The sequence below is a fragment of the Dama dama genome, chromosome 10 (genome assembly GCF_033118175.1).
Source record: "Dama dama isolate Ldn47 chromosome 10, ASM3311817v1, whole genome shotgun sequence".
NCBI lineage: Eukaryota > Metazoa > Chordata > Mammalia > Artiodactyla > Cervidae > Dama > Dama dama.
Window position 1 is genome coordinate 18,386,561 of NC_083690.1, and position 26,070 is coordinate 18,412,630.

Consider the following 26,070-nt stretch of genomic DNA (forward strand, 5'->3'; position numbering starts at 1 on the left):
TCTGAGATTTTAATAGGGATTGTACTGACCCTATAGATCAGATGAAGAGATTTGCCATTTGAACCAGAATTAATCTACTGATGCATAAATTATGTATCATTCTTTCTGTTGATGAGGGTCTAGTTCTTTCCTTTTCTTTTTCCTTTTTCAGTGTTATGAACCGTGTGAACACTAGTCATGTCTGCTGGTGACCATGTAAAGTGTTTCTCTAATGAGGGCCCATACCTAACAGTAGAATCGCTCAGGTGTATGGTGTGTGCCTCATCCACTTTTCCAGATGATGCCAAGTTATGTTCTGCAGTAGCTGTGCCAGCCTGCGCGATAGTGACAGAGTGTGAGAGTCTGTGCTATTCAGCAGCCTACCAACATTTGGTATGAGCAGACTTCCTATTTTAATTTTTCTAATTTAGGAGGTAATAAAATCATATTTTATTGTGATTTTAATTTACAATTCCCTGATTATAATAAGATTGAGCATCTCTTTAAATGTTTATTGGCCTCTGGGGTTTCTTTTTCTGTAAGATGCCTTTTGTTGATTCCTTTTGCTCATTTTTCCATTATGTTGTTTGTATCTTTCTTACTGATTTTTAGGATTTATTTATTTATTTATTTTTTTAAATTTTTTTTATTAGTTGGAGGATTTTTAGGATTTAAAAAATATATGTTCTAGGCAATAATTGTCCTCTGATTAGTCTGCTTTCTTCCTTCTTTCCTCCCATCCATCCATCCATTCATCCATTTAGTCATACTTTCTCAGTACTCAATGATAAGTTATCTTTTAATTTATTCATTTGCTTTGGTTCAAACTTTTGTTTTTTAATTCCAACTTAGTTTTTGAAATTGTTAGTTTCCTTCTAGGATATCACTAATTGGCAACAAATGAAAAACATTCCTTTAGTATTTTTTCTGCAGTGTTGATAAATTCGATGGCAAGTATTTCAGGCAGGTAATTGACCAGTCTCACTTGCTCAGGAAATGTTTATAACAATGGTTCTCAACCTTGGCTGCACATTAGAATCACTTGGGAGCATTAAGAAATCCTGTTTTCCAAGCTGAACACTGGAGCTGCTTGATCAGAATCCCAGGCACTGTTACTACATGAAGTCCCCCAGGTTGTTCTGAAGCTGAGAACCCCTGGTTTGTAGAATGCTTATTCCGCTCAGAGGGTAGTGCAGACGGTGGATTTCACGGGCCCAGTGTGTCCTGGGCTTGTGTCCCTGCAGCACCTGGAGCCCTTGCTTGAAATGCTGATTCCCTGATGCCTCCACAGGTGGTTTTGACTGGTAGGTTTGGAGAGGAGCAGGGACTCTGTTTTTAATATGTACCATGGGGTGTCTGATTTTTATTAGTTTAGGAAACTGCAGCAAAGCTTTAAAAAAATAGCTGTGGAATCTTCAAAATAGTGACTTCAATTTACAGCATTATTATGACTTCAACTTTGGATTAAAAAACCTTATACTCTGTGACACCAGCTTGGGAGACAAAATCAATGCAGTGTTGGGAATCGCCAGCTGTGTTTAATTTGAAATCTTCTGTTTGAATTCTCTCTCCCTCCCTCCTCACCACGGGCAGTAACTCATCTCTGAGGGGCTCTGGTAGAAACTCGGGAGATGTCACATCCCTAGGAACCAAGCGCTGTGTACTATAAACAGTCTCTAAGATTCAGAGCTATTTGTTTCTTCCAAGCCCGGAAGTCTCATGGGGTAATTGTTTAGGTTGGAGCTCTCATAAAGGGCATGTGAGAAATATAAAGCAAGGTGTCAGGAAATGGAGTTCTGTGTATATACAAATGCCACACTTGGTGTCAATGCCATTGTTTTCACAGCTTAACGTTCCCCTCGCCTCCAAACCCCAAATAACATTTGGGCTATGAGAGGTTGCTTCACAAATTGGACACATTGTTTACTTTTAATTATATAATGCTAAAGAGAAACTTGATAAATCTAATAATTTAGATATTGGGTAACAAAGCCAAACTGAAAACACATGTCAGTCTACATCCTTGATAAGATGAACTTTCTAGCCATTCACTGCACATTGAAAGTGCATACATATGAAAGGACTCTTTGTAAATGTCCAAATAGTTTTGGTTTTTACAGGACATTTTTTATCTCTGATAAACTATGGCAAGGTTATCTAGTTCCTTATCCAGACTTTTGAATCTGTAAAGACTTCAGGGTATTACTTTGTATTCTTCAAAGTAGAGATAGATTTTTGTTTTTGATTATGCAAGATGACTTCATCTGGGGTGTTCGGGGCCACGTTGTGTGGCTCTGTTCTTCTGTTTTAAGTCCTGAACATGTCAGTGGCCTTCTGGCACAGGTGATGGTGGAGGGATTGAGCAATTTCCTGCAAACCCAAAATGTTCCTGGTGTTGCAGAGCACAGTTCCAGAGAAACATGTAACTCTTTGAAACTTGTCAAGTTTCCTTTTAGAAGGAAATTTAAGAGTGAGTATAAATAATAGATGCTACTTTAAGAAGCCCTGGAGGTTTACCTATGGGGTCATTTCTTAGAAAAGCACATTTAAGAATCAAGACTATCATGAAATAAACCAGAGGAGGCCATACTGAAAAGATGGAGTCACCTGCAAGGATGCTGGTTGACTTTCCTGGTGACTACATACTGATCCTGGTTCGGACCCTCTGGACAAGATTCCTGAGTTGTGGCTTTTCTGGAGGGAGGTGATGGTGCCTTTCCTTAAGAGGCTCTTTTGTGAGCAGAGTCGATTCCCATTGTCAAAAACACAGTGGTATTTCTTATAATTATGCCTCCAGAGACTGGCACCAGGCCTGGCCCATCGTAAAAACCTGCACTTGTCTGTAGAAACCCTTTACTTTCCAGGCTTGGAGTGTTTCAACCCAGCCAGACACGACCGAGTGACTTTTCTCTTCTTTTTTTCTAGTGCTCAAAGCTTCTTTCGGACACAAGTGTTATTCAATTCTACCCAAGCAAATTTGTCCTTATCACTGACATACTTGATACATTTGGTAAGTACTAGTCTTATTCATCTTAAATCTAAGAAGTAGTTTGTTTTGCCGAAAGTTGGACGGTTGAGTTGTTTTAAAATAGGTTCCGTTGTGGTTGCAGTTTTGAGGTGAGACATGAGGGAAATCAAAACCCCCACCCTTACCCTTGCTTATTAATAAGAGTGCTGTTTCTGAAAGAAGTTTATTTTTTTAACTTAATTTTTATTGGAGTGTAGCTGCTTTGCGACGTTGTGCTTGTTTCTTCTCTGCGGCAAAGCAGATCGGCTACACATTTACATGTATCCACTCTTTCCCAGGGTTCCTTCCTGTTTTAAGTCACCACAGAGCAGTGGGTAGAGGCCCCGTGCTCACAGCAGGTTCCCATTAGCTGTCTGCTTTCTATATAGGTGTGTGTGTGTGCATGTGCACATGTGCGTGCTCATGCACGCATTTGCTCAGTTGTGCCTGACTCCTTGTGACCTCCTTGTAGACGGACTGTAGCCCACCCGGCTTCTCTGCCCAGGTCATTTCCCAGGCAAGAATACTGGAGTGGGTTGCCATTTCCTCCTCCAGAAAGAATCTTAAATTACTTGCTTCTCACCTTCTGATAGGCTAGTAAGGTGAGTGAGCGAAGCGAGGCGGGCTGGGGAGCACACGTCCTGTCTGGGCCTTGATCCATTGCCAGCCAGCTCGTGGCATCTGGAACCCACTTTGTTCAGAACTGAGCGCAGCACCTCTTCCCAGCCCGTGCCCACCCACGCTGGGTTTCTGTCCTAGGGAATGGTGGCACCAGGCACCCTGTTGCCCACTCTGGAAATCTGAGCATCTTCTCGCCATGCCCCATGTACAGTCCATCACCAAGTTCTTCACTTTGGCCTCCTCAGTTTCTCCCCAGTACTCCACTTTTCTGTCTTCTCTGTTGAAACCTTAGTCTAAGCCGCCCGTCTCTGCCCTGTGGGTGATGGCTGCAGCTCCTGTGAGGTCTTCCTGCATCACTGTGGCTGCCCCTTGTCGCATGCTCCACCCCTCAAGCCAAATGATCTTTGGGAGCCCAGCAGAGAGATCTAGACGGAAGAGATTAACCAGGAGTCCCGTGGAGAAACTGGAGGTTTCCATGCTGCTTGTGATGGTCAATGGCCAAGACATCATGCCATTAGCAGTTTGCCCAGACATGCAGCCTGTGGGCCGTATTTGACGCTCAGCAGTGAGGTGCCCCGCAAGAACTAGGAGACAGTCTCCTGAGAACTGAACGCTGAGGAGGTTGGCACATAACCTTAGCTGTCTTGCCAGTGGGCTCCCAAACTGGCAAGTCTAGATTGTAACCTACTAAAAGGTCAAATGTATTCAGTTCAGTCACTCAGTTGTGTCCAACTCTTTGCAACCCCATGAATCGCAGCACGCCAGGCCTCCCTGTCCATCACCAACTCCCGGAGTTTACTCAAACCCATGACCATTGAGTCAGTGATGCCATCCAGCCATCTCATCCTCTGTCATCCTCTTCTCCTCCTGCCCCCAATCCTTCCCAGCATTAGGGTCTTTTCCAGTGAGTCAACTCTTGGAATGCGGTGGCCAAAGTATTGGAGTTTCAGCTTCAGTGTCAGTCCTTCCAATGAACACCCAGGACTGATCTCCTTTAGGATGGACTTGTTCGATTCTTGCAGTCCAAGGGATTCTCAGGTCTTCTCCAACACCACAGTTCAAAAGCATCAATTCTTCGGCGCTCAGCTTTCTTCACAGTCCAGCTCTCATATCCATGCGTGACTACCGGAAAAACCATAACCTTGACTAGATGGACCTTTGTTGGCAAAGTAATGTCTCTGCTTTTTAAAATGCCATCTAGGTTGGTCATAACTTTCCTTCCAAGGAGTAAGCGTCTTTTAATTTCATGGCTGCAGTCAACATCTGCAGTGATTTTGGAGCCCCAAAAAATAAAGTTTGACACTATTTCCACTGTTTCCCCATCTATTTGCCATGAAGTGATGGGACCAGATGCCATGATCTTTGTTTTTTGAATGTTGAGCTTTAAGCCAACTTTTTCCACTCTCCTCCTTCACTTTCATCAAGAGGCTTTTTAGTTCCTCTTCACTTTCTGCCATAAGGGTGGTGTCGTCTGCATATCTGAGGTTATTGATATTTCTCCCGGCAATCTTGATTCCAGCTTGTGCTTCTTCCCCCCCAGTGTTTCTCATGATGTACTCTGCATATAAGTTAAATAAGCAGGGTGACATTATACAGCCTTGACCTACTTCTTTTCCTATTTGGAACCAGTCTGTTGTTCCATGTCCAGTTCTAACTGTTGCTTCCTGACCTGCATACAGGTTTCTCAAGAGACAGGTCAGATGGTCTGGTATTCCCATCTCTTTTAAAATTTTCCACAGTTTATTGTGATCCACACAGTCAATGGCTTTGGCATAGTCAATAAAGCAGAAATAGACGTTTTTCTGGAACTCTTGTTTTTTCGATGATCCAGTGGATGATCCAATTTGATCTCTGGTTCCTCTGCCTTTTCTAAAACCAGCTTGAACATCTGGAAGTTCACAGTTCACGTATTGCTGAAGCCTGGCTTGGAGAATTTTGAGCATTACTTTGCTCGTGTGTGAGATGAGTGCAATTGTGCGGTAGTTTGAGCATTCTTTGGGATTGCCTTTCTTTGGGCTTGGAATGAAAACTGACCTTTTCCAGTCCTGTGGCCACTGTTGAGTTTTCCAAATATGCTGGCATATTGAGTGCAGCACTTTGACAGCATCATCTTTTAGGATTTGAAATAGCTCAACTGGAATTCCATCACCTCCACTAGCTTTGTTCGTAGTGATGCTTTCTGAGGCCTACTTGAATTCACATTCCAGGATGTCTGGCTCTAGGTGAGTGATCACACCATTGTGATTATCTGGGTCATTAAGATCTTTTTGTCTAGTTCTTCTGTGTATTCTTGCCACCTCTTCTTAATATATTCTGCTTCTGTTAGGTCCATATCATTTCTGTCCTTTATTGAGCCAACTTTGCATGAAATATTCCCTTGGTATCTCTAATTTTCTTGAAGAGATCTCTAGTCTTTCCCATTCTGTTGTTTTCCTCTATTTCTTTGTATTGATTGCTGAGGAAGGCTTTCTTATCTCTCCTGGCTATTCTTTGGAACTCTGCATTCATATGGGAATATCTTTCCTTTTCTCCTTTGCTTTTCACTTCTCTTCTTTTCACAGCTATTTGTAAGGCCTCCTCGGACAACCATTTTGCTTTTTTGCATTTCTTTTCCGTGGGGATGGTCTTAATCCCTGTCTCCTGTACAGTGTCACGAACCTCCATCCATAGTTCATCAGGCACTCTGTCTGTCAGATCTAGTCCCTTAAATCTATTTCTCACTTCCACTGTATAATCATAAAAGGGATTTGATTTAAGTCATACCTGAATGGTCCAGTGGTTTTCCCTACTTTCTTCAATTTCAGTCTGAATTTGGCAATAAGGAGTTCATGATCTGAGCCACAGTCAGCTCCCGGTCTTGTTTTTGCTGACTGTATAGAACTTCTCCATCTTTGGCTGCAAAGAATATAATCAGTTTGAATTCGGTGTTGACCATCAAATGTGTTAGGAAACAAAATGTTATTCAGAGAGACTGTATATTTCTGTGTAGGAGACCGAGGAACTGAGTGTATTAACTGGAACAAGTGATAGAGAAACTAACTCATACTAGTCTTGGAGACGGGAGGGTATTTATTGGCTTATGTTGAAATGTCCAGGGGTCATTTCTGGCTTCCGGTACAGCTGGATTTAAGAACTCAACCAATATCTTCAGAGCTGTGGCTTTTTCTAGTACTTTTTCTTGGATTGACTTCATTCTCAAGCTCCACAAGGTGTCCCCAGCTTCTACCAGCTTTGCTGCTAGTAGTCCCAGGAGAAGGAAGGAAATTCTATCCACCCTTTGCAGCAGAAGTCTTGGAATTCATCTCATTGGTCTGGCTTGGATCACTCGTCAGTCCCTGAGCCAGTTATGGGCTCTGGAGGAGGGAATATGCAGATAATACAGAGCTGGGATACCCCAAAGAAGAAAGGTTGATGCTCTTTGCAGGAGAAAAGGGAATGGGAGCTAACTGAGCCAGGAAGAGATGTCTAGGATCTTAGGGTTCAGATGATTGGGGAGGTGGTGTTGGGCGCTCTGCTGGGTGCTGAGGATGTCAGCAAATAGGAAACAAAAATCCAGGCATTTGTGGGCTGTGCCACAAAGAGGAGATTCACAGAATACATAAATAAACCCGATTGTATATTAGATGAGGACTGGTGCTATGGAGGGGAAAAAACCCCAAACCAGAGCAGTGGGTAGGGGTGGACTACACTTCTTTTTTTTCAGGTGGTAAATTTTATTAATACATATAATTTTATAACATACACACACAGACATGACTAAATGGAAATATAACAAAAAGTTAATAGTAAATGGTGCCATCTGAGTCGTATGGACTACACTTTTAAATAGGGTGGTCGGAGGCGGCCTCACTGAGAAGTTGATGTGTGAGCAAGTACTGAAGTACATGAGAGATGAACCACATGCTGGCAACTTGGGGCCAGTTAGGACCAAGGAACAGCCAGTGCAAAGGCCCTGGGGTAGGAGCAGTCCTGGCAGGTTTGGAGAATTGAGGCCAGGATTTCTGCAGGCGTTGTTGAGTGGTGGTGAGTGGGGATGGGGACATGGCTAGAAACCTGGTGGGCTGTGTAGGCCGTTGAAACGACTTGGGCTTTGACCCGGAGGACATGAGGAGCCACTGAGGTGTTATGTAGAGTAAGTGCAAGTTCTGATTTAGATTTTAATGTGCTTCCTCTGACTGCTGTGTTGAGACTAGATTGTCGGGCAAGGGTGGAGCAAGGGGCCCAGTTGTGAGTCCAGTGCAAACTTTCAGGTGAAAAATGAGGGTGGCAGGGACCCGGGGAGGCAGTGGGGATGGGGAGGAAGTGATCCAGGACAGACGGGTGCTTTAGGCTCTCAGAATAGACATCAATTACACACCCCTTGGGCCTCAGCTTGTCCTCATGCCCAGCTTGCCTTTAGGGAGCAAGCGTATCAGTCAGCCAGAGAGGCTGGTGGCTGTGTCTGTTTCTCCTGACGGTTCTGTTCTCATGGCGAATTGACACATTGACCTTCTGGTTTTCCTCGCCAGCCTCCTGCAAGTCTCTTTTGCCTGAGTCAGCATCCCTGGGCGAGACAAGTTCCAAGAGGCTGATGAGCCCGCAAGCCTGGCCAGATCCAGACATTAACTCTGTGAGAGTTCGGGGCAGTCATTCTGTCAGCCTCTGTGGTAGCAGCCCAATCCCATACCTCAGCCAGAAGGACTGAAGTATGGTGTAGATGCCTGCTGTCCTTGCTGTGTCCTAGGAATTAGCTGGGCTAGGGGTTGAGAATAACGGTGAGGAACCCTCAGCAAATAAGGGTGTTCTTTGGGCCTGACTGTTTTAGGTTCTTTAGTGATACTCAGTCACACCATCTTTGTAACAGCTCTATGAGGCAGGGTCTATGATTATCCCCACTTCACAGATGAGGAGGTTGAGGCACAAGGAAGTAAAGCAGCTCGTCCACTTCCCCAAGGTAATGAGTGGCAGCGCTGGGGCTCAAATTGAGTTCTCACTGAGCAGTCAGAGCACCTGCTTTATTTCTCTTACACTTGGTTTATGGGGGGAATTCTCTCTATGAAAACTACAACTGCGGGTAGCTTTGACCCAGCAACTCACCTCTGGGAATTCATCCCAGCAACCCAAGTGACCGTCCAGAGGGGACCAGTTAGACAGAAGGTGACACGTCCGTGCACCGCAGCACCGGGAGCCTCTGAGGAGTGAAGCCGTGCTGTGTTCCGGTGTGGGAAGTACCCAGGTCATGTCACTGGGTGAAAAACTCAAGATGCAGAACAGCTATGAGAGTATGTTCCTTTTTGTGTAAGAGGAGGAAAAGTTAGAACACGTGCTTGTTGTCACTTGTGTTTGCCTAAAGAAACATTAGAAGGATACTCAAGAAACTAGTAAAAGTGTCTCCCCGCCCCCAATCCCCCACAAACAAAGGTGGTCCAGGCAGTGAGCTGGATGGGAAGGGCTAAGACAGAAGCTTCATTCGCTACCTCCTATAGCCTTTTTGAATTTGGAACAGTGGGCATGTTTCAGCTATGCAAAGGGTTCCCGGAGGCACCCTTGTCTGGATCTGTTGTGAGTAGCTTTCCTCAGGCCTGCGAGGCAGCCTGCGTGTGCAGGGGCCGGAGGACACTGTCACGCTTTGGGGCTAGAGAGCAGCTTTCACCTTTTACAAAGGGGGTGGGACTGGCCTTGCTTGAGTGGCTGCTCGGAGTGCTGAGGTCCATTGTGCATGTGTCACTGCTACCCTCGGCTCCACAGGAACACGTGCTAACTGTTGGGGGGCAGGTGGCAGGTGGTTTGTGGTGGCGGAGGAGGCTGATGGAGCGCGGGAGCATCTAGCTGGGCAGGGATGCGGGACGCCGCCCTGGGCGTCTGCAGTGCGCAGGCGCGGCGGTGGTGCTTTCGCTGGGACTTCCCTGGAGGCCGTGAGTGCCGAGCTGGGGCCTGGGCTCTGGCGTCTCTCTGCCTGCATTCCTTGCCTCTCCTCCAGGGTGGTGTGAACCCGAGCCTTGGTCTCTTCACTTGTGGAATGGGAAATGTAACTTCCCATTGTGAAGTTCCCACAACTTCACTTGTGGAACATAGACCTTGCCTCTGGGAACTTCTGGGGAGAATTTTAATTGGGAGAATGTGCAGGAAACACATGATGTCTGTGTCCCTCCAGGAACTGGCAGGGTCAGTGTCAAAGTAAGGTGCTCCGAAAATATTAACTGTTGTCACTGTTGTTACTGATTTCTTGTATTTCAGTGTCCTTGATTTATAAGACAGTGAATCAAGAAAGGAAAGGAATCTAGGATCAGGTGTTATTTCTCAAAATAGTTATCCACTAACTTAACAGTGATGTTGAAGTTGAAACTCAACAATGATGTTGAAGCTGAAACTCCAATACTTTGGCCACCTGATGTGAAAAGTTGACTCATTTGAAAAGACCCTGATGCTGGGAAAGATTGAGGGCAGAAGGAGAAGGGGATGACAGAGGATGAGATGGTTGGATGGCATCACCAACTCAATGGACATGAGTTTGCATGAACTCTGGGAGTTGGTGATGGACAGGGAGGCCAGGCATGCTGTGGTTTGTGGGGTCGCAAAGAGTCAGACACTACTGAGCGACTGAACTGAACTGAAGGTAACGAAGGAAAACAAATGTTCACCAAGCTCTTTTGGCCAAAAATGGTTTAGTAGTTAAAGGCCCCTTAGAATATGAAGGTGAAATACAAAAATCTCTCTCTCTCCCTCTTTTTTTTTTTAAAAAGAAGGCCGGTTTTGGAGAGATGGTAAGCTTTTTGTGGAGGAGTAAAGGCATTGGGTCCACTGAAGTCGGGTCCACACCCTGAGGAGGTGTAAGTCACATGGCCGCCCAGTGTGGCCCGCTGTGCTCTGAGCATGCAGTCCCAGCGCTCGGAGTTCTGTGCTCATCTCAGGAGGCCTCTCTCGGCAGGTGTGGCTGCCTTGGAGAGGCTGTGACTGCAGGTAGCCAAATGCTTCCTGCCAGGAGGTCAAAGGCAGGTAGCTTTGAGAACCGGGGCTGAATCCCTGGGGCTTCCTGGGAACTTCTAAATTGAATCCATGGTTTGGGGCTGTGGTTCTCATCTTAAGTTACATACCTAGAGAGCTTTAAGAACACTTCCAATGGTCAAGCTGTGCCCCAGACCATTTACATTAGAACCTCTGAGGACAGACTCCACACAAGCATATTTTGATCTCTTGTCAACAACAAGAGATCGATGTCAACAATAGTGACAACAGTTAACATATTCTGAGCACCTTACTTTGACACTGACCCTGCCAGTTCCTAGAGGGACACAGACATCATGTGTTTCCTGCACATTCTTCCAATTAAAATTCTCCCCAGAAGTTCCCAGAGGCAAGGTCTATGTTCCACAAGTGCCTTAGAGCCTTCCCTGGTGGCTCAGTGGTAAAGAATCCGCCTGCAGTGCAGATTTGGGTTTGATCCCTGGGTTGGGAAGATCCCCTGGAGAAGGAAATGGCAACCCACTCCAGTATTCTTATCTGGAGAATTCCATGGACAGAGGAGCCTGTTGGGCTACAGTCCATGGGGTTGCAAAGAGTTGGACACAACTAAGTGGCTAACACTTTCACTCTCAGCCTATCAGATATGCCTGCTAGTGTTGGAGAGTCTCCTGTGGAGACCTCGGAGAAGGTGGCTTGCCTCGGGGATGGGTACTGGCCGCTGCAGTCCTGGAAGGCGTCCCTTGGCGTAAGCCCTCTTGGGGGTCGCCATTGACCCCACCACAGAGCCTGTAGATCCCAGGCTCTGCTTGTTTCTTTTTGAAGTATGACTGACCTGTGTTAGTTCCTGTTATATAACACAGTGATTTCACAATGATCACCACAATAAGTGGTATTTGTCATGATATAAAGATAATACGTAGTTATTGACTATATTCCCTGTAACTATATTTCATACACACGACTCATTTCTCTCTCACTGTTTCTCTCCTTCCCCTCCTCCCTGGCAACCACCTGTTTGTTCTTTGTGTCTATTACTCTCTGTTAGTTAGTTTGTTTGTTTTTAGATTTCACACATAAGTGAAATCATGTAAGTGAAAGACAGTATTTGTCTTTCTCTGTCTGACTTATTTTGCCTGGCGTAAGTGAAGGGTCACTTTTCTGCCTCTTCACAGAAAGTCTGAGTTCCCTGTTTTAATTAAAATCTGAAAGAATCATGGCTTAAAAGTTTGGGCCACCAGATGGCAGCACACTCCCACAAGTTGAAGCTCACCCTGGCGACGTCACCATCTCTGTCCCTAATTAAGAAATGTTAATTTAGTGTTTGCACCTGAAGGCATGTTGCTAACACCATCTGTCCTTTTCTCCCCAGGGAAGCTGGTGTACGAGCGTATCTTTTCCATGTGTGTGGATAACCGCAGCGTCTTACCAGGTAACATCATAGCTGTTTCAGCGGTTTTCGTTCTGCCCTCAAGTCAGGGTTAGAAGGTTTATATCAAGTCAGGATTTATTGAGACCTGAAGTTTTTTGTGTGTTAAAAGTTAAAGAAACACTGTTACAGTTTTCTGATCATCTCAGTCTTTGAAAAGAAGATTTTTCCAACTGCCTAGCTAGGGATTTGAGCAAGTAATTTGGATCTGCAAGAATGAAAAGGTCCTGTGATTAGATTCAACTGAACTTTAATACCAACTTAAATTTCTCTGCTGCTTGACATTTTAATATTTTCCCTATATATCTTTCCTGAGAAGAAAATTGCTTTGTAGAGCTAATTTTATATTAAAGAACAATGTCAAATAAATCAATAATAACAGATGCTTTGAATCTACAGTATATGCCCAAGTGATGTTTGCATTAAATTTATTGCTGCTCAATTTTGAACTCTCAGGAGGTTATAATGGGACAGTGAGACCACAAATTTATTTTGTCCTATAAACGAAAGATGACAGTGAGGCTAGCAGTATGGACTCTAAGCAACAGCATCCGTTTTCTCTTACTCCTCCTCCTGAGTTCCTAGCACTGCTGGGAGGAAGCGCGCTCATCTCTTCAAGTTAGAGCAACAGGCTGTCTTCACTTTTATCCCACCTTCTCCTGCTTCCCTGGAGGATGAAGAGATGGTATCAGACAGACCTGTAATTTGACTTTTCTTTTTGTCTGTTAATCTGTCTTGTCTTTCTGGTTTTCTTTTTCTTTTTTTTTTTGTCTTTCTCTCTCTGCGTCTCTTTGTCTTTTGCTGTTTCTTTTATTGTCTCTTTTTTTCTCTCTTCTCTTTCTGTTTCCTTCTTTTCCTTCCTTCCATCATCTGTGTTGTTAAAACTAGTTAATATGCACATTTCTCAGAAAGCAAGACAGAACTCTACAGACCTTTAGGGCTAGAAAAGCTCTTTGGAATCGCCTCGTCTCATTTTAGGGGGGGCCCACCCAGTGGGAAAGAGCCAGGAACTTGGACCAGCCCTGCCACCAGCAAGTGAGAGCCTGGCTCTCAGTGCTGGACCTGCACCATCCGGTATGGTGGCCACTTGGTCGCATGAGGCTCTTGTGCACCAGAGATTGACCAGGCCAAACTGAGATATGCTGTGAGTATTAAAAAAAAAAAAAAAGTTGGATTTCAGAGGCTTAATGCAAATAAGAGACCATGAAGTATCTCACTAATTTTTAAGTTTACATGTTTACATATTGAAATAATATTTAGATGAATTAGATTAAATGAAGTATATTTAAAATTACACGTCTTTGTTTTAGCTCTTTGCATGGGGCTCACATGGCATTTCCATTGGGTAGCACTGCACTACACCCTCCCCTCCACCACATTCCCACCTGCAGTGGTTTTTAACAGCTCCTCACACATTCTAGGCTTCTGAGGACTGGGAGGCAGGGGCCAGCCTGATGGAAAGGCCTTCTCTGTCAGCTTAAGGATTTGGCAAATCTGGTGCATTTGTTTTACACTTGCCAGTGTTTCTTCCATGTGCTCTATCAGCAGCAGTAAACTCTCAGCCCGCAGGCAGAATTAAACCCAGTTAGCTGTTTTCTTTGGCTACAAGAGTATTTTTTAAAATGCTATTTGGTATAGTTTCTACTTCTTCCTATTGTTGTATACCTAACTGATTAGAAATGTTTAGATCACCTGTCTGGCCCCTAGGGACATTTATGTTCATACCTACTACAATAGTTTTCCTTCCTGTCCTTCACTAACCATACAAACAACATTTTGGGGCTAGTTAAGGAAAAACTGGGCTTCCCAGGTGGGTCTACTGGTAAAAACTCGCCTGCCAATACAGGGGATGTAAGAGATGCAGGTTCGATCCCTGGGTTGGGAAGATCCTCTGGCGGAGGGCATGGCAACCCACTCCAGTATTAGTGCCTGGAAAATCTCATGGACAGAGGGCCTGATGGGTCCATAGGGTCCCAAAGAGTCCAACACCACTAAAGCAACTTAGTACGAATGCACTCAAGGAAGAATTACTAATAGCTTTCTCCCTACTTGAACTATAAAACTATAAAAGTTCAAAATAAAAGACTATTTTCATATTCACTTTTAGTTCTTGTCTAAATGTGTTAGCATGTTTATTACTAAATTCATGCCTCCCCAAATACTTCTTGTTTTTTAACCTTGAATTGGGCTTTTGTTTTCTTGAAAATAATTTCATTTCTCCCCTTTCAGTTAAAATCTTTTATCTGCATATATCTTCTGTTTCCTAGAACCTGAAAAGGAGAGGGCAAACTTTTCTCAAAAATGTCTTTAATCTTGGGGATGCCTGTTAACAATAATTATAAAGAAAACTTTTGAAATCTACTATGCAGAATTCTGCCTAAAGAAATTATGTGTAGAGAGAAGTCTGGTGGCGTGTGTACTGATTCTTTCCATTTGAATCAAGTTCAGACTGTGATCTTAGTATTTGAGCCCTTTACCTTCAGGAGCTTTAACTAAAGCATAGCTCCTACCAGTCTAGAAAGATACTGAGGTCCTTTGGCTTCACAGAAAGTACGTGCTGCTAGATATGGTAATTTTCCCCCAACATTTCTTCATTCAGCATATGAGTGAAGAGAGCTTATACTCCAAGGGTAAAACAATTTCATTTCCATCTTGGGATGAGTAACTTGGGTTTCTTGTGTTGTGGGTCTCCTCATTAGCTGTGGGCATTTCTGTCTTTGGTTTTCCCTGTGGCTGATACAGCCGCCCCTGGGTAAGGAGTGTCCTTAACTGACCTGGCCTTTCAGGTCATTGTATTAAGATGACATGGCACCCCTATAAGCCCTGTTATGTAAAAAGACATCTCACTGCCAGGGTTGAGACTTGGCAAATGGAAGAGAACCAAACTCACTGGTCTCCTCCCTTCTCCTAAAATATCCACAGAAGTTCAGGGTTGAAAAAAGGAGCCCATAAAGGAAAAGTAAGTGGGAACTAGAAGAAAATATCTCAGCTCTTCTTTACATTGAAGCCTTTTCTGAATTAATTTCCAGATTCTAATTTCATTCTCCATGTAGCAGCCCAGGCGCTGAAGTATAATTGATGTCATGTCATTCCTTTGCTCAGAGCTCTTCAGGGAGCTTCCGTCACACTTAGAAGAACTCCCAGACTCCTCGCCAAGGCTGCAGCCCCTCATGACCTGGCTGCTGCTCCCCTTCCTCTCGCATCTCTTTGGCTCACTTTCTTGTTCTTTGACCAGACCCACTGGAATGTAAGCTTCATGAGGGCAGGGTCTCCCTTATGTGCTGTGCTCTCTTATCTCCCTGGAGCCTAGAATACCACTTCTGGTTGGTTCCTGAGACATTCATTGTGAGCAGGTGAAGTAATGAAATGTACTATTGAGCTTGCTATAATACATTTTTTTCTTCCCACTTTATTTATTTACTTTTTTCTGTAAGATTGTAAAGTCCTGCGTAACATAATCCTTTCCCTAAATTATCTCTGGAACTGGAAGGAAAATCTAAAAGCCTTTGTATTGCATATGCGAATTATTGCATAGCTGGCTGTTGGTGTGTACACACAGGGCAGCTTGTCTTGGTGTGATGTCCCACGCTCCTGGCAGCCCGATTCCGTGTTATCCCACCCTTTGCTGTACCTCCGTTCCCTCGACTGGAAAGCAGAAGTTTTTGGTAGATGACCTCAGAGACTTATTTTTGCTTTTGGGTCTCAAGTCACATGATTCAGTCACATTAAGGGAAATTAAACCCCCCCCCCCCCCCCCCCCCTGTTTTCCAAAAGGCAAGATTGACAAACAAATTTAAGAATAGCCCTTACCTTTTCCTATCTAGGTCTCTTGGAACTTGAAAAAAAGTTACTTTTAAGTACATGGATTCAGGCCAGGAAAGGAAAAATGGTAATTTCACTTCTCTTAGAAAATAGCAAGTGAATAATTCTCCAATGAATGAAGCATGCCAGAACATCCAAAAATAGATAAATCCTTGAGATTGCAGTTCTGAAATATCTACAGTTGTGATTACTGACTGTTCTTTGCTAGTGAAGTACCTAGAATTTTATTTTTTGCTGATTCCATAGATATTTTGATCACTTTAATGGTGTACCACCAAGTAGCAGAAAGGAGAACCAGGGATGAAAAATGACTCATTGAGCAACATGATGAGGGCAAAAGGCTAACATTCGTTTCTTATGTTCTGTAGTAATCAGTTTCTCCCGTTTTGGTTGAATCCTAAAAGTGTAAGGCACACCCCAATCCCAGGGGTGGGATCAGGCTCCAGTTTGTGCAGAAATCATTTAAATGTGAGAGTTCAACAGTAGCCTTCTTGGTGTTGAACAGTTTCTAGTTTGTTTCTGTTTTCATTTTTCCGTACTCTCTTCCATTTCTTGCTAAGATGTATGTCATTGATTGGGCTTGGTCATCAGTGCCAGAAAACTCAAAAATCTCAGTAAAGAGAATCACAGCTGGCAGCCAGCCTGTGGTGCCAGCCGTCCTGACTTCTGTCTTGCTCTTGTGGTTCAAGATGGTTATGGAGGTTCCAGCCTTTGTATCTGCATTCTTGCCAGCAGGAGGGAAGAAGAAATGAAGATCAAGTCTCTTCCCTTGGAGCTAATTCCTTGCACTCCTGTGTATATCCTGGGACCTGAACTTGGTCACATAGCCACCCTGAGCTGCAAGGATGGCCGTATGCCCAGCAGAAAATGAGAGCCCCATTACTAAAGGGGAAGAGAGCAGAGAGTAGGGGAAAGTGGCATTTTTGTCCCAGGTGACTCAAGTCTTCAGGTGATATTATTGAACTGGCGGCCTGACTCTGACTGATTTCTCACCTCAGGGTCTTGACTTACCACACATGTCAGGTCCATGTGATGTTTACAGCACACACTTCCATTGCATTTCATGTTACAGTTGCAGGTTCCTCAAGCATCTGGAATTCTCAGCAGTATCACCGTAGTTACTGGTAGGTATACCAAGAGCCTCTGGATTAAATTAGAGGCAGTGGCTAAGAATATAGGCTGTGGAGCCAGACTGCCTGAGTTGAATTCTGGGTCTTATGTCTCCTTGCTGTGTGCCCTGGGCGAATCCCTCAACTTCTCAGTGCCTCACTCCCTGTGTCTGTGAGAGAGGACCGTAAGAGTAGGTGACTCGGAGGGCCCTTGTGGGGCCTGAGTGAGCTGATGTCTGTAAAGCGCTCTGAGTGGCGCCTGGCCCTTAGAAAGCCTCTGTGTGTCAGTCATCCTCGTCACCAGGTGTTTCCTAGTAGTAATGATATTTGGAAGGAAGGCCATGGAAGGGCCGGGCGCCCCACCCCTTCTGCCGCGCTGTGACTGTTTTCTGTCCCGGGACTCAGAGCAGCTGTGACAGATCCCAGGAATTAGGAAGGCTGATGGGTATTATTTTTGTTTTACAGATCACTTCTCTCCAGAGAATGTAAATGACACAGCCAAGGAAACATGCTTGAATTGGTTTTTCAAGATTGCTTCCATCAGGGAGCTCATTCCAAGATTGTATCCTTTTTTACTGTCTGATGCTTTTAAAGATAGGCTGCAGGATTGCACTGCTAATAGAGGCCATGCAATGGGCTGCCCTGAGTTTCCTGTTGAAAATGGGGTCCTGTTAGGGTCGCTCGCCTGGAAGCCCAGCGCCAGCCACACTGTCCAAGATGCCCTTGGACTCTGGCTCTCTCCAGTTCTCTGTTTTTAAACTTTGACTGTGGCACTGTGTACCAGGCTTTTATTTCCCTGAAGAACATTCCCACATTAATTTTCTCAATTAAAATGCTTTGGGGTTTTTTTTTGTGTGTGTATGTTTTCTCTGGTCCCAAGACCTTGAAAGGAGCAGGGTCCAGCTTATCTGCACAAACACCAGTGTTGAAGGACAGACAGTTCGACTTATATACAAAAGGAACCTTAGTTCTCTTAAGTTTCATCTTTTCCCCATAAAACCTCAGTTGGAAGTGCTCAAAACCCAGTTTAAATTTCAGCACGTAATCATAAATCAGCATATAACGTTTTCCAAATTTTATTTTAAATAAGAATAAAACCTTGAAAACCAAATGTAGAAACCACAGGCCACTCGCTGATTTCATTCTTTGGATTGTTGAGAGCTGTCGTGGCTCCTCTCCTGAAGACACACCTAGTTCTCTGCATGAACAGTTAGGTTTTTCCCCATAGGGAACAGGCCGTCTGGAAAATGTCTTCCTTAACAGAATGTTTTTGTAGCTACGTGGAAGCTTCCATCCTGAAGTGTAACAAGTTCCTCTCCAAAACGTAAGGCTCTTCTTAAATGTCCAGAGCCATACATTTCCAAAAAATTTTCTCTCACAGCCCTTGTGGATGGCACTGCAATAGTAGCTATCATTCTGTGATGCTTAGTGTGTAGCTGATCTGGTGTTAAGCACCTTCCATCCATTTTCTCATTTAATCCAAATGAAGTAGAGATCACTTTTTAATCTCCATTTTATGGAGAAGAAAACTCAAGGTGGGAGAGGTTGGAAGATCAACTGGATTTGACATCCTAGCTCTACTCATGGAAGATCAACTGGATTTGACATCCTAGCTCTGCTGTTACTGACTGTGTGGTCCAGAGAAAGTTACTTAGCATCTCTGACCCCTGGTCATCTCGGTGAACAAGCCCTGTGAAGGGGTCTGTGAGCGTTCCTCGGGCTGCAGACACCACACTTGGAGCAGCACCCATGGGCCCTCTCTCCATGTCTTTGTGGCTGCCGTCCAAGATGATGAAGAGGTCAGAGATGTCAAAACGAAAGGCCCTTTCCCCTGAGCCCCCTGCTACTCTGGGCCACCTCGGACCTTGTTTTGAGAGTAGTTTTGCGGAACCAGGAGAAACCAGATCTGCTTTCTGAGTGGCGTTGGACACCATCTAGATAACTCCCCAGAGCCACGGGCTGTCTCATGCTCCAAGTTGGATTTAAAATGTGTACCAAGTGTTTGATTGAGATCTGGGGATTCCTGGGGGAGTTTGGGGGGGGGGAGGTTACGCGGTGCTGAAGAAACAGTTATTTTCGTTCACCAGTTGGGGGAGAATAAGGCTTGAGGCGGAGGGAAGTCCCATATGGCCAGAGAAATAAGTAAGTCACAGTTCACTTTGACGGGGATGCTGGGGTCAGGTGTTGAGAGTGGGTGGAGCACGGGGCAGTAAATCTGTGCCAAAGGGCTATAGATAACAGCTGAGATATGGAGAAGGGCGAGGAGTGACCTAGTGACCTGTCGATGGATGATAACTGGGGATGGGGGGGTGGAACAAAAATTGTTAAATTAGTAAAAGTGACCTTAAACAGGAAAAAAGTGAAGGTTAGACTCCAGCGCTGAAAAGATGGTAGAGACGAAAGAAACCATTCAAAAAATGAATTGTGGCCAGAGAGAAAGACTTGGTACATGGCCTTAGAAAACGTCAACTTCAACCTTGGTTTGTTTCTGAAACCTGATTTTGCCCCCCTACATTTAGGAAGTGTAAACGTAGGCTTTTATTTTTATTCAGAAAATGAAGGAACAGAGAGTTCCCCTGTGGGGTGTAATGCTGCTGTCTCTCCGTCTCTCGCAGGGGGATTTCAGAGTGTCTGCCCCGGCTGACGTGCATGGTCCGGGGGATCGGGGACCCGCTGGCGTCGGTGTACGCCAGGGCCTACCTGTGCAGGGTGAGCCGACCGCATCCCGCCTCCCCTCACGCTCTCGCTTCTCCCTCCCCGCCACCCAGAGTCACTGGACGAAGGACTTTATTAGCCACTAATTTTAGAGCATAGCTCGTCCACAGAAAGCAGGGCTGTAGGATTTCTGTTTAAAATTAATTTCGAAGTAGACCCACTTACCCGTAACTCTTAATTAGGGTCATCGTCTCACAAATGAACTGGGTTTCAGAACTAATTGTTTCTCCCTTCTTGCTGGGAAGGAGGCTCCCAAGGCTTTTCGGCTGATAGGTTACTTCTCATTGACTCACAATGTTGCTTTCCCTTTGTCTTTGAATTTGATTGTTTTATCAGATTTGTGGTCTCTGTGTTAAAGAGCTGGCTCAGAGCATGAGTTGATGAGGGCTGTCTGGCAGGGAGAGGCACTCCTGGCAATGGGTCTGTGTCACCTGGCCTTGGAGGGCTGCTCTGATGGGTTCAGATTGTAGATCACTCAGCCTTTCTCGCCTCAAAGCACCGTGAAGCTCCTGCTTAAAACTATTAACTTTTCATTTATGAAAAATGCACCCTGTGGAGAATTTACAGTCATTTTTCTTCAACTCACATGGGGCCGCTGCCTCTGTCAGCTTTTGTGGGAGTCCACCTTACTGGTTCCTTTGGCATCATTTACCTTTAGAGGGGTTATTTCCCATATTCTGTAGGGTCCTGGTGAACCCCAGACTTCTTGAAGACAAAGCTACTGTTAGAGACCTACCCCTTCCCTAGTGTGAAAGTGAAAGTCATTCAGTCCTGTCAGACTTTTTGCGACCCCATGGACTATACAGGCCATGGAGTTGTCCAGGCCAGAATACTAGAGTGGGTAGCCTTTCCCTTCTCCAGGGGATCTTCCTAATCCAGGGATCAATCCTAGGTTTCCTGCATTGCAGGCGGATTCTTTACCGCCTGAGCCACCAGGGAAGCCCAAGAATGCTTCAGTGGGTAGCCTATCCCTTCTCCAGGGGATCTTCCTGACCCAGGAATTGAATCAGGGTCTCCTGCAATGCAGGTGGATTCTTTACCAGCTGAGCTTCTAGTGGTCATCAATACTATGACATTAAAAGGTGAGGACTGTAGCCTTTGATCAGCTTCTTTCACATGACATCTGGCATGTGATAGAAGCCCTGTGGTCTCCAGTGTCTCAGAGAAATCAGTCATTTCCCTCAGAGTGAGAAGCAGATATCCTTGGGGAGAATCCTTTTTATAGGTCCATTCCCTAATAAGGGAGAAAAGAAAAAAGAAAAAGCTTTCCAATTAAGGGCACCTGCTCCCTTGTAGTAACTGAGGCCAAAGTATTTATGCATTGCCATCTGCTTGAGACTGGCATATATTTTTCATACAAGAATATCACATATATTTTCTCCAGCTTCAACTCTAGTATCATGAAGTTTGAATGCTCCTTCCTTGTCAGAGTTTGCTGAGGGCCTCTTGTGTGCAAAATTGGCCTGGATCCTGTGGGGTGGGGTGGGGGGATGTAAAGATAGCCTTGTTTGTGATTTGTGTTCTGCTGCCCTTCCCCTTGTAGCATACATCACATTCTTTGAATTGACCTTCCCGTCAGTAATAAAGATCTAGAAACTTAGTGTGTCTAATGACACACAGTTATTATGTAGAAATCAGAAAGTGAGGGGAATATTCATTCCCTGCAAACCTGCTCAGTTTTAAAGTTTGAAGGCAGGTACACAAGCTAGTGAAAGATGATATTTGTTGCATATAAAGTACCTCCCCTGGTGGCTCAGATGGTAAAGAATCAGCCTGCAATGGCAGGAGAAACTGGGTTTGATCCCTGGGTTGAGAAGATCCCCAGGAGAAGGGAATGGCAACCCACTCCAGTATTCTTGCCTGGAGAATCCCATGGACAGAGGAGCCTGGCAGGCTACAGTCCATGGGATTGCAAGAGAGTTGGACACGGCTGAGCTAACACTTTCATTCACTTTCACTTTCAAAGTGCCTTTGCATGGCAGATGGAGCTCTAAAACTCAGTGGCAATGAAGAGAGATTACAGACACACCCCAGGAAAGCTGGGTGAGAGGCACTGTATCTGAAATCATTTGTGCCAATTCAGGCAGAGCACCCTTTCCCCTGGTTGGGTAGCTACTGAAAATCTTTTGATATAGAAAGAGTAAGAGACAGTGTGCATTAGTAAGGATTCTTTCAATTCTAAGTGGCACAACCCCAGTTCATAGTACTCTGAAGCAAAGGTTGGGGATTTGTTGGCGCTCCCATCTGAAGAGCCTGGGGTAGTCCCAGCATGGCAGACCCAGGGACCCCGAACCCGGACAACCCCAGGAGTTGTCTGCTCCCTCGTGGCTCAGCTCTGCTCTCCCCTGGGTGACTTCAGTTTACAGCTTTCTCCTTCCATATGGTGGAACGGCTTCTATCCTTTCGACTTAGGAACCCCAGCGACAAGATTGTCTTTTCCCCAGTAGTTCTAGCCAGAGTTTCCAGGCAGAATCTCGCGGAACCACCTTGGGTCCTTAGCCCGTAGATATAGCAGTCACTGTGACCGTGGGATGGGATATGCCTGCTGACTGAGCCTGGGTCATGCGCCCACGCTGGCAACCCAGGGTTGGCTGGGTCCAGCTGCCACAAACCTCTTTGTCTGAGAGGTAAGTTTGAGTCCTCAAAGACAAGTCTACTTTGCTGATTCCAGAAACAGAGAGAATGAGTGCCAGGCAGGTAGAAACAACAGATAGATATTGTAACTACCCTTGCTACTCTAGGTAGATATTTTTTCGACCTGAGCAGATTTCTAAGTTGCTCATTTGGTTTTATGGAAAGAGATAAACAAAACACAAAGGCAGTGAGTAGGCAGGGCGTGGGGGGTGCTCAGAGCTGTTTATTAAAGGAAAGTATGATTAACTCCTCTTCTAAGTCACAACCCCTTCAGTTCATCTCCACTGCTTGTCCACTGGGCCTTTTCTTTGCTGTCGCCTAACAGGTAATTATTGCTTTTTCTACGAAATGATTAGTAGAAGGAGACAATAGAGTCAGAACACAGTAAAAGTGGATCTGACATTTGTTATTAGTATTTTTTTAAAATCCTTGTACTTGTCCTTGGAAGCATCTCCAACAGCTATAGAGAGCTGCCCCTGGAATTTACCGCCCCAGTAGATCTTGCATAATTTTCCTCAAAGGAATTCCTTACAGACATCTAAAAAACACTGTTATCGTTAATCTTCATGACCTCTGGGTATCTGTGGGGGGAGGTGAGTGGTAGAAATCTGCCTTGCTTGGAAGAAACCAGGTCCCAGAAAGCAGCTCCTCTTACAAAGTTTTTTTTGTGCTAAAGCAGCTGTGTGGAATTGAGGTGTATTTGAGGAACTCAGTTTAAGGAAACTTATGATGCTTTGTTTTAAATTCATGTAGTCCCTGCCATATTTGCGACCTTTACTTTTCCATTCGACTGTAGAGCCCTGGCCACCTTCTCTGTGATTTAGCAAATGTTTTTCAACTGAAAATATTATGTATCTTTTTAAAATAATGAGTCAATGGATTATAGCTTTGTTAGGCTTCATGCTTGTGTAATAAAAAATTTGCTTAAAATACATCAAAATTTATGTCTGCTTCCCTGACTGCCCAGCAAAGAATGAATCTGTATATTTTAACAATGCAACAGTGAAGTCCCAGCTGACTCTCTTACATACCAGAATCTTTTTGCTTCATTTAATAAGTACACCCACATGTGTGTTTATCATTTTTTAGAGAGGAAAAGAATGTCGTATACACTGTCTTGAGAGTACATTTCTCCTTAGTGCTGTATTGATTTGTTCCCTTGGTCATCTGTTCAGAAATACTTTCATTACCTTTGGGAAATTGCGAAGATGATTACTGCAAATGTTGCCCTTTTTTTTTTTAATTAAAAATAGCTCCTGTGGTTTTTCTTATAAAAGCAAGATATGCTTGTTGAATAAGAAAAGAAATAAACAAAAAGAATGAAAGTTAACTTTCTGGACCTCTTTATCCTTATATCTGCCTATATGTATATTTTTAATTTACAAAAATGCATCACACTGTATATGTTATTTGCAACCTGGTTTTCCGCCGTCAAAGTTACTTCCTTTTGTTTGGCTACAGGTGGGCATGGAAGTGGCTCCACATCTCAAAGAAAGCCTAAATAAGAACTTTTTTGACTTCCTCCTCACATTCAAACAGGTAAGAGAACACTATGAAAAGAGCCAATTGATGTGATAGTTACACGATCACAGATTCATAAAACCCAGTTGGTTTTCCAAGTCGAGATTGCCTTAAAGCTCTTTAGATGTGTAAACCCTAGAATATCGCACTCGTGTCTGTTACAGACAATTAAAATGTGTTGATTGTACTGAACAAGCAAAGAGCATTAATATGCATGTGTTAATAAGCAACATCTCCGGTTGATCAGACTTTCTTCTTAGCATCTGCTAGGTCCATTTTTATCCGGTTACTTCTCGTCACAGCACACATTCCCAGAACAGCTCAGCCTGGTGACCTGGGAACCTGTGTGTGTTTTTTTCTAGTTTAAAAAAACCTGAGAAACCAGGCTGTTTCTCTCGGGGCCAGACATGTTCTTTGTTATGTGACTTCCCCTCCTTTTCTGAGTGTTTGTTTGGTCTCCTATAGATTCACGGGGACACGGTCCAGAACCAGCTGGTGCTCCAGGGCGTGGAGCTTCCGTCCTACCTCCCCCTGTATTCGCCTGCCATGGACTGGGTCTTCCAGTGTGTTTCCTACCGCGCCCCCGAGGTAACTGCCGGGTGGCTTCAACGTGAAGCTCACTCCTGTCTTCTGTGTCGTAAGGACCCTCACTCCTGAGTGCCCAGTAACGTCATCATCAGGGCCCTTTCACAGTGATTCACTTTTGGGTCTGGTTCTGTGCTCAGCCCTTGTCCTGACTGTGTGTATCCTAAGTGGTGGTTTGGCCTGCTGTTCACGCGTGAGCCCTGGACTCAGGGTGCCCGCGTCTGAACCTCAGCTCTGTTGCTTGCAGCTGTTGTTACTAAAGCAGAGCTCAAGTCACTTGTCCCTAACCGCTCAGCCTCTTTTCTTTATCGGTGAAATGGGATCAGTAGTAATTCCTCTTTTCTAGTCTATTGCGTGGATCCAACAAGACGGTCCATGTACAGTGCTTGGTGGAGGAGGGCCCCACTCATGGTGCTTGAATGTTTGTTGTGTCATTGGGATTGCAAATATAATTTTTATATCTGCACGAGAGAACCAGGAAAGAGATAAGACAAAGTGTCACTGGAGGGCAGAGTTTGGATTGTTTTAACTTATTTTTCTTGCCCAATCTGTTTTTTAACTTTTCGGCAAGTATAATGCCTTGCTTATATTTTAATTTTTGCAAATCCTAAAGTATGAGGAGAAAAATAGGGACATCTTGTATTCACCTAAATAATAGGTGAATTTTTTTATCGAGTAAATTGATTTTATAAATCAAATCAGTTTAATAGAAGTTTCTTTGAAAACTTGTGGCCATTCTCTCTGATTGTAAGGGTAGTCTCAGCCACCACATGCTGGCCCAGACTCCCAGGAAGAACCATGAAGTTGACTGATTCAGCTGAAGACTGAAACCTGTGAGCAAAACTGATGCATTTGAAAATAAGAACACTTACTCTTTTTCTCCTTAAAGAACAGCAAAATTGGATTAAAAACAAAAAGTACATGTCATAAGGCGTTCTTCCTTTTAAGTGGCAGTAATCTCAGAGGATGGCAGAAGCTGGGAATAGAGCTTTCCTGGGGAGTAAAACTCTAGGAAATCATTATTGTACCAGAAGAAGTGATTAAAAAAATTAGGTCACCTGAATAATAACAAACTCTGATTCTTGGGACATTTAAACAAGGAGCTTGCAGTGTCTTATAAAAAAAAATCATTTTCAAACTGTGGAAGAATTAATGTCAGTGTGGAGGGTGGTGTTGAAAATGTGTGTGATAAAGTGATACCTAAAAAGCTCTTTGGCAGTGGCTGGGATGTGTCCCCCAGGGAGTTGGAGCTGTGTGTGTCTTTAAAGGGCCACACCTCCAGAATGTAGGCATTTATCTGTAGCAGTTAGCAACACACAGGACAGGTAAGTGAGAGGGGGAAGGGAAAATCATCTAGATGAGAGAAGGGAGAAATGCCTTGAGCTGCAAATACCTGACGTACGAAATTTCACATTGAAATCCCCTCCCTCCCAAAATCAGGGGAAGCCTAATCAAAAAGGCTTTTTCTTGTTGTTTAAAGGTAAGATCACCCGCCCCCCCCACCATTTATATAATTAAAATTAAGCAAAAAAACCTTTATGCCCCCAATTTTAGGAACACTTTGCAGAGAAAAGCAACTGTTCCATAAAACATGCTTTGGGCAGTGAAAACATACCCCTTGGTAAACATACCATTTTCAGCAGCTTGTTGTCTGGGTCTGGTGCGGAATCCTGTAAGGCCGTGCTCAGCTGTGTGATGCAGGTTGTCAC

General features: G+C 44.3%; 1 protein-coding gene across 4 annotated transcripts in view; it reads left to right on the forward strand.

Annotated features, from left to right (window-relative positions):
• VPS35L (VPS35 endosomal protein sorting factor like) overlaps nt 1-26,070 on the forward strand; it is a 143,416-nt gene that overhangs the window by 35,978 nt on the left and 81,368 nt on the right. For all 4 annotated transcript variants that reach the window (XM_061152945.1, XM_061152946.1, XM_061152942.1 and 1 more), the window contains 7 exons: nt 2,905-2,989; nt 11,919-11,978; nt 17,372-17,468; nt 18,183-18,230; nt 19,522-19,615; nt 23,717-23,794; nt 24,242-24,364. In XM_061152945.1, the coding sequence (XP_061008928.1) occupies nt 2,905-2,989; nt 11,919-11,978; nt 17,372-17,468; nt 18,183-18,230; nt 19,522-19,615; nt 23,717-23,794; nt 24,242-24,364 (585 nt within the window). The remainder of the gene's footprint in view (nt 1-2,904; nt 2,990-11,918; nt 11,979-17,371; nt 17,469-18,182; nt 18,231-19,521; nt 19,616-23,716; nt 23,795-24,241; nt 24,365-26,070) is intronic.